Source organism: Balaenoptera physalus, assembly GCF_965194825.1.
Source record: "Balaenoptera physalus genome assembly, chromosome: Y".
NCBI classification, from domain to species: Eukaryota; Metazoa; Chordata; class Mammalia; order Artiodactyla; family Balaenopteridae; genus Balaenoptera; species Balaenoptera physalus.
Genome location: NC_138904.1, coordinates 1,039,921 through 1,054,967, shown reverse-complemented (window position 1 = coordinate 1,054,967; position 15,047 = coordinate 1,039,921). Strand labels below are relative to the sequence as shown.

General features: G+C 50.0%; 1 protein-coding gene across 4 annotated transcripts in view; it reads right to left on the bottom strand.

Moving 5' to 3' along the window:
* Positions 1-15,047, bottom strand: part of LOC309653439 (acetylserotonin O-methyltransferase-like) — a 45,635-nt gene that overhangs the window by 20,806 nt on the left and 9,782 nt on the right. For 3 of the 4 annotated variants that reach the window (XM_082448132.1, XM_082448133.1, XM_082448134.1), the window contains 3 exons: positions 12,650-12,779; positions 6,920-7,038; positions 4,845-4,985 (listed from right to left, as the gene is read on the bottom strand). In XM_082448132.1, the coding sequence (XP_082304258.1) occupies positions 4,845-4,985; positions 6,920-7,038; positions 12,650-12,779 (390 nt within the window). Of the gene's footprint in view, positions 1-4,023; positions 4,553-4,844; positions 4,986-6,919; positions 7,039-12,649; positions 12,780-15,047 lie in introns of those variants that run through there. The other variant, XM_082448135.1, reaches the window with a different exon arrangement.

Genomic DNA, 15,047 nt, shown 5'->3' with positions numbered 1-15,047 from the left:
AAACAGAATCCAACAACACATTAAAAGGATCATACACCACGATCAAGTGGGATTTATCCCAGGGATGCAAGGATTCTTCAATATAGGCAAATCAATCAATGTGATACACCATATTAACAAATTGAAGAATAAAAACCATATGATCATCTCAATAGATGCAGAAAAAGCTTTTGACAAAATTCAACACCCATTTATGATAAAAACTCTCCAGAAAGTGGGCATAGAGGGAAGCTACCTCAACATAATAAAGGCCGTATATGACAAACCCACAGCAAACATCATTCTCAACGGTGAAAAACTGAAAGCATTTCCTCTAAGATCAGGAACGAGACAAGGACTCACCACTATTATTCAACATAGTTCTGGAAGTCCTAGCCACGGAAATCAGAGAAGAAAAAGAAATAAAAGGAATACAGGGCTTCCCTGGTGGCGCAGTGGTTGAGAGTCTGCCTGCCAGTGCAGGGGACACGGGTTCGAGCCCTGGTCTGGGAGGATCCCACATGCTGCGGAGCAACTGGGCCTGTGAGCCACAACTACTGAGCCTGAGCGTCTGGAGCCTCTGCTCCACAACAAGAGAGGCCGCGATAGTGACAGGCCCGCGCACCGCGATGAAGAGTGGCCCCCACTCGCCGCAACTGGAGAAAGCCCTCACACAGAAACGAAGACCCAACACAGCCAAAAATAAACATAATAAATAAATAATAAATAAAAAGTAAAAAAAAAAAAGGAATACAAATTGGAAAAGAAGAAGTAAAACTGTCACTGTTTGCAGATGACATGATACTATACATAGAGAATCCTAAAACTGCCACCAGAAAACTGCTAGAGCTAATTAATGAATTTGGTAAAGTTGCAGGATACAAAGTTAATGCACAGAAATCTCTTGCATTCCTATACACTAATGATGAAAAATCTGAAAGAGAAATTAAGGAAACACTCCCATTTACCACTACAACAAAAAGAATAAAATACCTAGGAGTAAACCTACCTAGGGAGACAAAAGACCTGTATGCAGAATACTATAAGACACAGATGAAAGAAATTAAAGATGATACCAACAGATGGAGAGATATACCATGTTATTGGAATGGAAAGCTCAATACTGTGAAAATGACTATACTACCCAAAGCAATCTATAGATTCAATGCAATCCCTATCAAATTACCAATGGCATTTTTTACGGAACTAGAACAAATCATCTTAAAATTTGTATGGAGACACAAAAGACCCCGAATAGCCAAAGCAATCTTGAGGGAAAAAAACGGAGCTGGAGGAATCAGACTCCCTGACTTCAGACTATACTACAAAGCTACAGTCATCAAGACAATATGGTACTGGCACAAAAACAGAAACATAGATCAATGGAACAAGATAGAAAGCCCAGAGATAAACCCACACGCATATGGTCAACTAATCTATGACAAAGGAGGCAAGAATATACAATGGAGAAAAGACAGTCTCTTCAATGAGTGGTGCTGGGGAAACTGGACAGCTACATGTAAAAGAATGAAATTAGAATACTCCCTAACACCATACACAAAAATAAACTCAAAATGGATTAGAGACCTAAATGTAAGACTGGACACTATAAAACTCTTAGAGGAAAACATAGGAAGAACACTCTTTGACATAAATCACAGCAAGATCTTTTTTGATCCACCTCCTAGAGTAATGGAAATGAAAACAAAAATAAACAAATGGGACCTAATGAAACTTCGAAGCTTTTGCACAGCAAAGGAAACCATAAACAAGACGAAAAGACAACCCTCAGAATGGGAGAAAATATTTGAAAATGAATCAACGGACAAAGGATTAATCTCCAAAATATATAAACAGCTCATTCAGCTCAAAATTAAAGAAACAAACACCCCAATCCAAAAATGGGCAGAAGACCTAAATAGACATTTCTCCAAAGAAGACATACAGACAGCCACGAAGCACATGAAAAGATGCTCAACATCACTAATTATTAGAGAAATGCAAATCAAAACTACAATGAGGTATCACCTCACACCAGTTAGAATGGGCATCATCAGAAAATATACAAAAAACAAATGCTGGAGAGGGTGTGGAGAAAAGGGAACCCTCCTGCACTGTTGGTGGGAATGTAAATTGATACAGCCACTATGGAGAACAATATGGAGGTTCCTTAAAAAACTAAAAATAGAATTACCATATGACCCAGCAATCCCACTACTCGGCATATACCCAGAGAAAACCGTAATTCAAAAAGACACATGCACCCGAATGTTCATTGCAGCACTATATACAATAGCCAGGTCATGGAAGGAACCTAAATGCCCATCGACAGACGAATGGATAAAGAAGTTGTGGTACATATATACAATGGAATATTACTCAGCCATAAAAAGGAACGAAATTGAGTCATTTGTTGAGACATGGATGGGTCTAGAGACTGTCATACAGAGTGAAGTAAGTCAGAAGGAGAAAAACAAATATCGTATATTAACACATGTATGTGGAACCTAGAAAAATGGTACAGATGAACCGGGTTGCAGGGCAGAAGTTGAGACACAGATGTAGAGAACAAACATATGGAGACCAAGGGGGGAAAACAGCGGTGGGGTGGGGATGGTGGTGTGCTGAAATGGGCGATTGGGATTGACATGTATAAAGTGATGTGTATAAAATTGATGGCTGATTAAAAAAAAAAAACTGGAAAAAAAAAAAAAGAATCCTCCTGCCAATGCAGGGGACACGGGTTCGAGCCCTGAGCCGGGAAGATCCCACATGCCACAGAGCAACGAAGCCCATGCGCCACAACTACTGAGCCTGCGCTCTAGGGTCTGTGAGCCACAACTACTGAAGCCCGCGCGCCTAGAGCCCGTGATCCACAACAAGAGAAGCCACTGCAGTGAGAAGCCTGCGGACTGCGACGAAGAGTAGCCCCCGCTCGCCGCAACTAAAGAAAGCCCGCTCACCGCAACTAAAGAAAGCCCGCGCGCAGCAATGAAGACCCAACACAGCCAAAAATAAATAAAAATTAAAAAGAATTTTTAAAAAATCAGCATTAAGCACCCCACACCCCCCAACAAATTCCTGATGGTCAAAATTTCAGAATTTTAAATATTTATTTTTATTTATTTATTCATTTAGGCTGCACCAGGTCTTAGTTGCAGCACGCAGGATCTTTAGTTGCGGCATGCGGACTTCTTAGTTGCAGCGTGCACGCGGGGTCTAGTTCCCCGACCAGGGATCGAACCTGGGCCCCCTGCATTGGGACTGTGGAGTCTTACCCACTGGACCACCAGGGATGTCCCCAAATTTCAGAATTTTAAATAAAGATGGTATCCAGCCCTTCAAGGACACGATTCAGCACGTTCTTGTCACCTTGAAATCAGCCTATGAGATCCAGAGTTGTTCAAAAGGAGATGATCCTTTGTCTGGATCAGTCAACATTTCGGGAGTGTCTACCCCACATCTGGCCCCAGATGCAATGCTGATGGCCTGTCCCATGAGATGCCATGAACTTGGCGGTGATTTTTTGTTTTTAAAGATCTTTTGATGTAGACCATCTTTAAAGTGTTTATTGAATTTGTTACAATATTGCTTCTGTTTTATGTTTTGGTTTTTTGGCCGTGAGGCATATGGGATCTTAGCTCCTTGACCAGGGATCGAACCTGCACCCTCTGCATTGGAAGATGAAGTCTTAACCACTGGACCGCCAGGGAAGTCCTGTGGAGGTGATTTAAAAAATAATAATAATAGCGAGGGACTTCCCTGGCGGTCCAGTGGTTAAGACTGCACACTTCCACTGCAGTGGGCACAGGTTCAATCCCTGGTCGGGGAGCTAAGATCCCACAAGCCGTATGGTGTAGCCAAAAATAATAATAATAATCATAGTGAATTTACAGCAGATCTAAGAGTGGACGGAAATAATATCCCCAGCTGGTGTTTTTCTTCTGAGCGAGCAGAAAAAAAGAACCACGAAAGGCCAGTTTCCTCCATAAATGGAGGTACAGGGTGTCTGCTGGTTAGATCGCAGTTCCTGGGACAGCCCATCTCTGGGAGCCGCACCCCACGTTTCCAAAGCAAGAGGACGTCCCTTCCAGCTCTTGGCAAAGCTGCTGTAGTCTCTGAGCCTTGGAAAGCCTGAGAAGCTTCTCAAGCTTCTGAGTCAGGAACTAACCCCTGATCCTAACTTCAACCCAGGTCATTTACTGTCATTCATAAATGACCTGGATTTAGATGCCTGTGTGGGTGCCCTGGAGTGGCCGTAAGAAATGGCCACAGACCAGGAAATCCATCCTCTCCCATCCTGGAGACCAGACATGTGAGGTCAAGGTGTCCCAGGGCCGCGCTCCCTCCAGAGGCTCCAGGGGAGGGTCCTTCCCGCCTCTTCCAGCTTCTGGGGGCTCCAGGCGTCCCTGGGCTTGTGGCCGCATCCCTCCCGTCTCTGCCTCTGTCTTCTCGGGGCTTCTCCTCTGTGTCTGTGTCTCTCCTCTTCTGTGTCTTAGAAGGACCCTGTCATTGGATGTAGGGCCACCCTCCTCCAGGAGGAGCTCATCTCATATCCTTCACTTCGTCACATCTGCAAGGACCCTATTTCCTAATAAGGTCCCATTCACAAATTCTAGGTGGACATGAATTTGGACGGGACACTGTTGAACCCAGTACAATACTCAAGAAAGAATTAATTGCAAGAAAACAACATACCCTCCCAGAGTTTTCCATGTGTCATGACTCACAGTTCTAGGCTGAGGGGGAGTATATTTGGAGTGTGGAGGAACCCACTCTGACAGTCCACCGCCGCCTTCTCCCACGCCCCCCCCCCCGGGACGCATCCGTTTCCCTGTGGACACAGACAGCACTTGGAAACCCACCTTCACAGAAGCCGATCCGTTCATCCTCCGGGAATGAGAAGTGCCTCTCTGCCATCTGGACCACGTCTGGGATGTCAAACACGGTGACCTGAGACCCCGGGTACAGAGACATGCACGCCTTGGCCAGAGCCCCGGAACCACCTGCAAGCGGACACAGGACGTGACAGCGTGGGGACCTGGGTGGTACCCACACTCTGGTCTCCATAGTTACAGGCTCACCTACAAGCCCTGGAATCTAGGGGGTCTTCCTGGTTGGGCCGACCCGCACGCCAGCCTTCCACACAGACTCTGACCTGACTGTGTCCTCTCATGCCGGGGCATCTGTCCACCCGAAGACAGACAACAGCCAAGCAGAGGAAGCCCTGGGCAAATGCTGGAGTGAGATATGCCCATGGGTCCCTGTGGGGGACATTTCCAGGGGACGCCCCAGTGAGAAACAAGGGGGACCCTCCCAGACGCCAGCGGCATGCACGTCCCAGGTCCTGGAGACCCTCCTGTCTTGTGTTTTCATGCCCAGCTGCCCCCAAGGCAGAGCAATTGCAAGTCTGCTCTTGCTTAGAGGAACGTGCTACCAGCCAACATGGCAAAGACACCCCTTGTGCACCAGAGATGATTTTCTGAAGCCTCACATCCCTATCCGAAGGGGGACCCGTGCTTTCTGTCCCTCCTCTGTGGGAAGGCAGCGCTGGGTCGGGGAGGGAGCCGCAGGGTTTCCCGAAACCAGACCAAGGGGCGGCGCTCACCGCTGCTGTTTCGACCTCAACGGAGCCCCACCTCCTTATCCCGTAAGACAGGGAGGAGGACCACCCACCCAGTCCTGCGTCTGTTCTAAGAGCCGCCCAGGGTCCAACGCCCAGACACGGCCGGCCATCCTTCTCATCTCCATCAGCATCACAACGGAGGAGTGACATCCCAAGGGAGGAGTGACATCTGTCCCCCAGGACCCCGGTAAACTCTCCTGATCCCTGCAGGCTCACACGGTATTTTCCTCCACCAGGAAGGCAGCATGAGAAGATTCTGCTCTCGGAGTTTCAGCAGACCACCCTCCAACCCCGCCCAGAGGGTTCTGACTGTTGCCCACACGGAGACCCACGTCTGTGTCCCACGCCCTCGTCCTTGGAGCCGTTGCTAGTTGGCTACAGTAAGGAGCTGCGGCCTCGACAGCCTCCGGGAAGTGAAAGGAAGCTGTTCCCCGCTGCCCTAACTGGGATTTCCATCTTCCTCCTTCACTGGGTCACCGGGAACTGCTAAAACCAGGGGTGTCCTTGTGCACTGTGGGTGGAGATGTAAACTGCTGCAGCCACTACGGAGAACAGTATGGAGGTTCCTCAGAAAACTACACAACAGAGCTGCCGTATGAACTGGCAATTCCACTCTTGGGCGTATATCCGGAGAAGACCATAATCTGAAAAGATCCCAAGATGCACCCCCAATGTTCACTGCAGCAATGTTTCCCTGCAGGACATGGAAGCAACCTAAATGTCCACTGACAGAGGAATGGATGAAGAAGATGTGGTGCATATATACAGTGGAACTCTACTCAGCCATAAAGAAGAATGAAATCACGCCATCTGCAGCAACACAGATGGACCTAGAGATGATCATACTAAGTGAAGTAAGCCAGCCGGAGACAAATACCATACGATATCACTTCTACGTGGAATCTAAAATCTGACACAAATGAACTTATGTATGAAACAGAAACAGACAGGCATAGAGAACAGACTTGTGGTTGCCAAGGGGGAAAGGGGGGCAGCGAGGGATAAATGAGGAGTTTGGGATTCACAGATACGCACACTACGCTATACAAAACAGACAAACAACGAGGACCTACTGTAGAGCACAGGGACCTATATTCAGTATCTTGTAACAACCTATAAGGGAAAAGAATCTGAAAAAGAATATATATATATATATATATATATGTGTATGTATAAAACGGAATCGCTCTGCTGTACACCTGGAACTAACACAACAGTGTACATCAACTAGACTTCAATTTTAAAACACCAAGGATTCATACGCTCCCCACACCGAGTTCCAAACCCAGCTCCAGGTACGGGGCAGACACTCACCTCCGAGGTCACAGACGCGCGGGAAGGGTGACGGGTCCAAGGCAGCCACTACCCTCGGCCCTCCGAGCCTCCACTCGTCCTGCAGGCCCCGCACGGCTTGCGGCCTCTCGCCCTGGGACCTGGCGTGGGAAGGCGCGCCCGTGAGAACCGTGCAGAATCCGGGGCGGGCATCGTGAGCGCCGACACGGGGAGCCCTGTGCCGAGTCCCGCGGGTACAACGGCAGGCTCTGCGTCTGTGCATCGGAACCCGAGCTGCTGGAGGTGGGTGAGACCCGGGGTGTCGGGGGCCCCGGGTCAGCGCCCCACACAGAGACAGGCACGTGGCTCCCGGGGCCCCCGAGCACGGCCGGAAGGAAGGGATCCTCCTCTAGGCGCCCCGGCGGGAGGCCGCCTCTGTTGCAGCCAAAAAAGAGAAATGAGACGCTCCTTTTCTGGTAAACAAGGAAAATCAGGAAACAATGAACAGGCTAGGAAAACAGCCTCCTCAGGCCTGAAAGTATTAAGCAGTCTTGGTTATTCTTCCGCTGTTGCCGCTAGCAGACACTTGCAGCTAGATGTGTCCTGCACGAAGCTAATTACACTCTGACTCCCTATGAACTACACCCGCACCTGGCGTTCCTCTCCCCCTACCCTCCCTCGCGACATTCTTCAGTTCAGAAAGGAGGTCACGGCGGATAACCTCAGGAACACCAGGCCTGGCCGCTGGCTGAGCCACCTGACGCCAGCTTTGGCCGTGAATTTGCAGAAGAAAAGAAAGGCAAGACCGGCCTTATCGCCTACCCCAGACCACGAGCCCCAGCGGTAAAACCCTCTCCCCGTTGCCCAGGTGGGGGCACAGTCCTTGAGGCACTAGCCTGCTGTGTTCCCTCTCTGCCTGGCAAAGGGTACAGCGATTCTCTCTTTTCCTCCAAAACTCTGTCTCCGTATTTCCATCTGGCATCGGTGCCCAGAGAGCCAAGATTTCTGGCATCATTTCCATCGTAAGAGCAGGTCAGAGTCAGGGAAATCCAGGGCGTGTCCCCCGCCCCACAGGGCGGAGGGCAAGGCGGCCTGGGCCCCTTTGCAAGTCCAGGAGGGAGTCCACACACGCGGGGGCCAGGCCTCCAAAGGGGGGGGATTCGCGGAGGTGGGGAAGAGACTGTGGGGCGGGGCGGGGGGTCTTGGGAGGGGGCGGAGAAGGATTCAAGGATGTTGGGTAGGTGAGGAGGGCCTGGGGGTCCCTCTCTCCTCTGGCCTCTCTGCGGAGTCTGCTCTGTGGGTTTGGTCTCCGTGTAGGAAGTGCGGGGAGGGGAGTGAAGGGGGGAGAAAGGTAGGAAGGGAGGGGGGGAGGGGAGGACAGGCGCCAGCTCGTAGAGGACCCTCAGCTACGCCCCCATCCTTTGTGCTTTTCCTGCTGCACCTGTGAGCAGCGCCAAGCACTGCAAATAGTCACGAAGTCAACACCATCTCACAACGTTTACACCAGAGCTTCATGCAAAACCCCAGGCCTGCGTCTTTGTACAGAAAGCCACAAAAAAATAAAAGAAAAAAGTATTCCCTGCATCACTCCAGCCAAATCAAAACAAGGCCTTGTTTTTCTGCTTTAAAATGAAGATTAAAATATTGGCATCGACACAGGGAATTGATCCACACAAACATCAGAACTGCCAAATCTGGGGTTTTTTTAAATTTTAAATTAAATATCAACTTCCTTCTGTTTTGCTCTATTTGGACACACTTCCTCAGCCCTGTATTTCTTTTAAAAATAAGCGTGACTCTACAGTGAGGTATCACCTCACACCGGTCAGAATGGCCATCATTAAAAAGTCTGCAAACAATAAGTGCTGGAGAGGGTGTGGAGAGAAGGGAGCCCTCCTGCGCTGTTGGTGGGAATGTAAGTTGGTGCAGCTACTACGGAGAACAGTATGGAGTTTCCTCAGAAAACTAAAAATAGAATTACCATATGACCCAGCAATCCCACTACTGGGTGTATATCCAGATGAAACCCTAATTCCAAAAAGATACATGCACCCCAGTGTTCATAGCAGCTCTATTTACAATAGCCAAGACATGGAAGCAACCTAAATGTCCATCGACAGATGAATGGATAAAGAAGATGTGGTACATATATACAATGGAGTATTACTCAGCCATAAAAAAGAATGAAATAATGCCATTTGCAGAAACATGGATGGACCTAGAGATGATCAGGTAAGTGAAGTAAGTCAGAGAAAGACAAATACCATATGATATCACTCATATGTGGAATCTAAAATATGACACAAATGAACCTTATCTATGAAACAGAAACAGACTCACAGACACAGAGAACAGACTAGTGGTTGCCAAGGGGGAGGAGGTGGGGGAGGGAAGGGTTGGAAGGTCAGGATTAGCAGATGCAGCCTCGTATATACAGGATGGATACACAACAAGGTCCTACTGTAGAGCATAGGGAACTCTATGCAATATCCTGGGATAAACCATCATGGAAAAGAATATTAAAGGTTGTATATATGTGTATAACTGAGTCGCTTGCTGTACAGCAGACAGTAACACAACACTGTCAATCAACTACACTTCAATAAAATTTTAAAATATAATAAGCATAACCCTATCAGAGCAGGTGCTTGGGACTTCCCTGGCGGTCCAGTGGTTAAGACTCCTGCACTTCTAATGCAGGGGGCTCGGGTTCAACCCCTGGTTGGGGAGCTAAGATCCCGCATGCCGTTCAGCAAGGCCAAAAAAAAAGCAGGTGCTTGGCGTGACCTGTAGATGGCAGTGAAGAGCTCCTCGGAGGGAACCCCAAAGGCCTTCAGATACTGGTTCTTCCCGTCTCTGAAAACGGGGCGGGCATCACTCAGGTTCTGAGACTTTACTGCCATTAGTTACCACACACTGGCGCTCACAGACCCTGTCCTTACATCGCAGACAGAACAAACAGGAAACAAGTAACCCAAGACACTCACGAATTCCTTTCTAGTTTGCAATAAATAACTGCACATTCAGAGCTGCAGGTTACCCGTCTAGCAGGCCTCTCTGATGTGAGGAAAGAAGAAACAAAGGACAGTCTAAAGAGAGTGTAAAGATGACGTGAAATGAGGCGACACCTCGGTCCAGGAGGACGCAGCCCCTGGCACCTGGGGATGGGACCCTCCTTGCAGATGGAGGGCCAGCGGGTCTACCCACAGCTTTCTCCGGTTCCCCTGAGGCCAGGGGTGGGGCCGGGGGATTTCTGGGTCCTCCTGGGCCCCACTGCCCGGCTCCCTGATGTACAGGTGTGCTGTCTCCCTGCGGTGTGTCCCCCTTCCATCCTGGATCTAGTCTGGCTGCAATCAGCCCCCTGCACCTTCCACGGATATGAGGTGACCCAGCCTTCGGTCAGGTGAGGCATCTCCTTCCCACCTGACCTTCGGGAGATGCTGATGAAAAATACACAGCAGCAGAAATCCGTGCCTACGCGTGGGACCCAGACACACCAGCACGAGGCAGAAGGAAGAAGACTGTTCCTCTCCGCTGCTCCAAAACCAGGCTCCTTTTGCACATGGGACAAAGCACTGAAGTCCCTCGGACCGACTCCAGAGGGTCCAGCCAGAGCTGCGGAGACGTGGAGGCGCTGCTGGTTACCTGCACCCTCGGGCAGTGTCCACTGGGCTGTGTCCAGCTCGTGCTGTGCTTGCTTTGCTGCTCACGGCTTCTTTCTTTAACTGAACGGGCCCGAAGGTCAAAAACTCAGGGGACGTCCCCTTAAAATCGAGACACCCTGCTTCTTGTAAAACACAAAGCTCGGAAGCTGGGGCAGCTGTCACCCCACGGCCGCGTGGGAACAACTGGTGTGAGCTGATGGGGGGCTGGCCCTTTAGACGGGCGTCCATGCTCTGTGGTGCCACTGCCCCTACTGGGCCCTCTTGTCTGGCTGTGACACGAGACCCCTGACGCTTCGGTCTCCCTCAGAGACTTACTGAGAGTCCCCTTGGCTCCAAGGTGTGGGCCCGACCCTGATGCACTTTACACACCAGCCCTGGGCCACCTGCAGCCGCTCAGAACAGCATCGACACTACGTGCGCGGTGAGTCTCACGTGGGTGTGACTTTGGAAGAGAAATGTGAAGTCAAACAACGATGATAAGCGTGAATCTGATGACCTGTATCTTTTCCAAAACCAGTGGCAGAACTGGGTCCCCGGGTTCTCACAGCTAAGCTACCGGAGGCTCAAGATGGGGTTTAAGTTAAAGTAATTAAGAAAGAAAATGTAGAGCCACGGTTCTCAACAATGTCAATGTCTTCAGTTGGTTGTCACAACTGGGGGGAGAGGGAGCTCCTGGCACGTGGCGGGTGGAGACCAGGGAAGCTGCCCCACACCCCACAGGGCCCGGGACGCCCCTCATCACAGAGTCACGCAGCCCCAATGTCAGTAGTGCTGAGAAACCCTGACCTAGCATCAGAGATTCTCTCTGTAAGTCACCTATTATAATTCTATTATCTATCATTTATTATCTATCTATCTATTCAGCCAGGGTTCTCCAACCCCTGGGCCGCGGACCGGTACCGGTCCACAGCCTGTTAGGAACCGGGCCGCACAGCAGGAGGTGACCAGTGGGCAAACGAGCGAAGCTTCATCTGTCTCCCCATTGCTCCCCGCGGCTCGCATTACCGTCTGAACTATCCCGCCATCGCTTGCATTACTGCTCGAATTATCCTGCCACCCCCCTCGCCCCATCCGTGGAAAAACTGTCATCCATGAAACCGGTCCCTGGTGTCAGAAAGGTTGGGGACTGCTGTATTCATCTATCTCTCTATCATCTATCTAGACCCACCTATCAATATTCATCATCTTCTATCAATATTTATCAATAATGTCTATCCATCATCATCTCTCAAACTATCTGTATTACCTATCAATCATCTGTCAATATCTATCATCTATTGATCACTATCAGTACTTATCTATCAGCATTTATCTAACAATATTTATCTATCAACAACATCTACCTATAGATTCACGTATCTATAGATCCATCTATCTACCTATCTATCCACACCTATCAATAGCTATCATTTTATCAATATCTATCAATATCTATCAATCACCTATCAAACTATCAATATTATCTATCGATCATCTATCATCTATAATGTATCACTACTTATCTATCAGTATTTATCTAATAATATTGATCTATCAATATCTGTCACTTATCTATAGCTCTATCCACCTGTCTCTACCATAGTGATTCCCAATTACAACTGATTTTGCCCCCAGGAGACACTTGTCAATGTCTGGGGACATTGTTGGTTGTCGCACTGGGGGGAGGGGAGCTCCTGGCACCTGGCGGGTGGAGACCAGGGAAGATGCCCCGCACCCCGCAGGGCCCAGCACGCCCCGCATCAGAGAGTCCTCCAGCCCCAGATGCCAGCGGGGGGAGGCTGAGAAGCCCAGTGCGGAGCACGGCGATCACACAGAGAGCAGCACACAGGGTTTTCCACCCGCATGTTCCAGATTATCCTCCTGCTTTGCCCTGGGGCAGCCCTACTTCCCCTGGAGACTCCCGAAGCAAAAGGATTCTCATCACGACATCATTAGATTAATCCCGTCGGTCGACACCAGGTGACTTCACACATCTGCTCCAGATTCCCAAAGCTAATGCTGTCGCGTTTGGTTCTACAAGAAACCCGGCACTTCGATTCCTCGGATGCCCTGCAACCAGCCCCCAGGCAGCCCTGGGACTCAGGAGCGCCACCGACACCGCACCCACCTGACAGCCGCGGCCAGGTGGCCCCAGCACAGGTAGGTGGTCCTGGCCGTGTACAGCAGCATGTCCCGCTGGGACTTGGGGCTGGCTCTGGCCAGGTAGGTGCTGGCGAGCTCTGTGCTTTCATACACAGCTGAAAACACACAGAACAGAGGGAAAAAAAAACCAAAACGCGTTAGATACCGAGGCATCGCCGACATGCCGACACCAGCATTGGCAACATCCTGCGCGAAGCGCGATTCCTGCCTGGGACCATGGAAATCCCAACAGCTGGGCCCTCGTCCTGAAGGACCGGCTGACCTGTGGGCAGCAGACGCACCTGCTGGGTTCAGCTTTGGCAAATCCCACGGGGCGATCCGGTGGAGCGGGTGGAAACAGCCAACGAGCCCGAGGGAAATGTATATTACGGTCTGCGGACCTTTAAATAACAACTGGTTTTAAAATGGACATATGGGGGCAACAGCCCGACTCGTGCAGAGGAAACAAAGATCAGGGGAGAAAGGGGCGCTTTTGGGGTGAGCTCAGCTGTGCAGCAGGGACCCGAGCCTGGTGGGGCCGTCATCTTCCCCACAAGGTGCAGGAGGCCCACAGCCCCTGGGGCAGACGGCACCGTGCTCCCCGGCTGGACCCTAAGCCACTCCATCCCTCCAGCCCCCGACAAGGGGCGACGGCCCTGGGCATCTCGGGGCCACATGTCCGAAAGGCTCGTCCGGTGCCTGAGCCCGTCCCGGGGGCCCAGCTGCGGTGCTTGGGGTCCAGCGTGGTCCTGTTCTTGTTCATGGCGTCCCTCCTAGGACAGGAGCGGCTTGTCCTGCTCATGAGGAGGAAGGATCTAGCCTTTCATTGCTTCTGCACAATGTGTACCTGCCCAATGTTTGCGGGTCTCCACGGGGACCCCAGAGGCAGAGCCGGAGTGGACGCTGCCGTCACGGGGCTTCCTAGCCTGCGCGCTTGCCCAGATGCTCACCTGCCTGGGCCACGTGTCAGCGGGGACCACAGGCTCCTCCCACACCCAGATGCTTCCCACAGAACGTCCAGCATCCTCCACGGGTGTGTCCTGGCCGGGTTTCAGCATGGGCTGGGCATTCAGGGGCAGTGCTGCAGTGGGGGCCGGGAGGGGGACCTGCAAAGCTTGTTCACGTGGTGTGGCTGGCACCTGCTTGATTTCCAAGCCGGGCTATCTGAGCGCTGTCAACCCCTCAGATGATGTCTTCCTGTTCAAGTTAACTCGCCCCCGCTGTTTGCACCCCAGAAATCCAACAGGTACACAAGTCCTTGCTGCAAGAAAAAAGCCCACCACCCACCCCTCCCACCTCCGGGCCACCCACTCTTGTTCTATCAAGCGATAGTCCCTACACTTTGCAATTTCACGGATTGACAAAACTCTAAAGAACCATCTGGATGACCGACATAGGGTTGACAATTTTGAATTTTGCAAAGGAAGGACATTAAAAACAAAAAAAAACCTACCTACCATCACCACCTTCCATAAGAGAAAAGCAGCTTCAACACCAAAATAATATACTCTCATCATAAACGGCAACCCCTGAATTGAATCAATTCAGCTTGATGGAAAATTACTCCCTAGAGATTTTTTTTTCACATTTGGATCTTGTTCCTTGGATACTTCATTGGGGTTCCAGTGCATACACCAGCCTGAGGAAACCTCTAGATCGGGAGTTGGTAAATGACATCCCACATTTGCTCTCTGGTTTTGGCCCTCTGCCTGTTTTTGTCAATAAAGTTTTATTGGAACCCTGGCCCACCACCTGTGTTGTCAATAAAGTTTTATTGGAACCCTGGCCCACCACCTGTTTTATCAATAAAGTTTTATTGGAACCCTGGCCCACCACCTGTTTTGTCAATAAAGTTTTATTGGAACCCTGGCCCACCACCTGTGTTGTCAATAAAGTTTTATTGGAACCCTGGCCCACCACCTGTGTTGTCAATAAAGTTTTATTGGAACCCTGGCCCACCACCTGTGTTGTCAATAAAGTTTTATTGGAACCCTGGCCCACCACCTGTGTTGTCAATAAAGTTTTATTGGAACCCTGGCCCACCACCTGTGTTGTCAATAAAGTTTTATTGGAACCCTGGCCCACCACCTGTGTTGTCAATAAAGTTTTATTGGAACCCCATTCCACCACCTGTTTTGTTAATAAAGTTTTATTGGAACTCTGGCCCAGCACCTGTTTTGTCAATAAAGTTTTACTGGAACCCTGGCCCACCACCTGTGTTGTCAATAAAGTTTTATTGGAACCCCATTCCACCACCTGTTTTGTTAATAAAGTTTTATTGGAACCCTGGCCCATCACCTGTTTTGTCAATAAAGTTTTATTGGAACCCTGGCCCACCACCTGTTTTATCAATAAAGTTTTATTAGAACCCCGTTCCACCACCT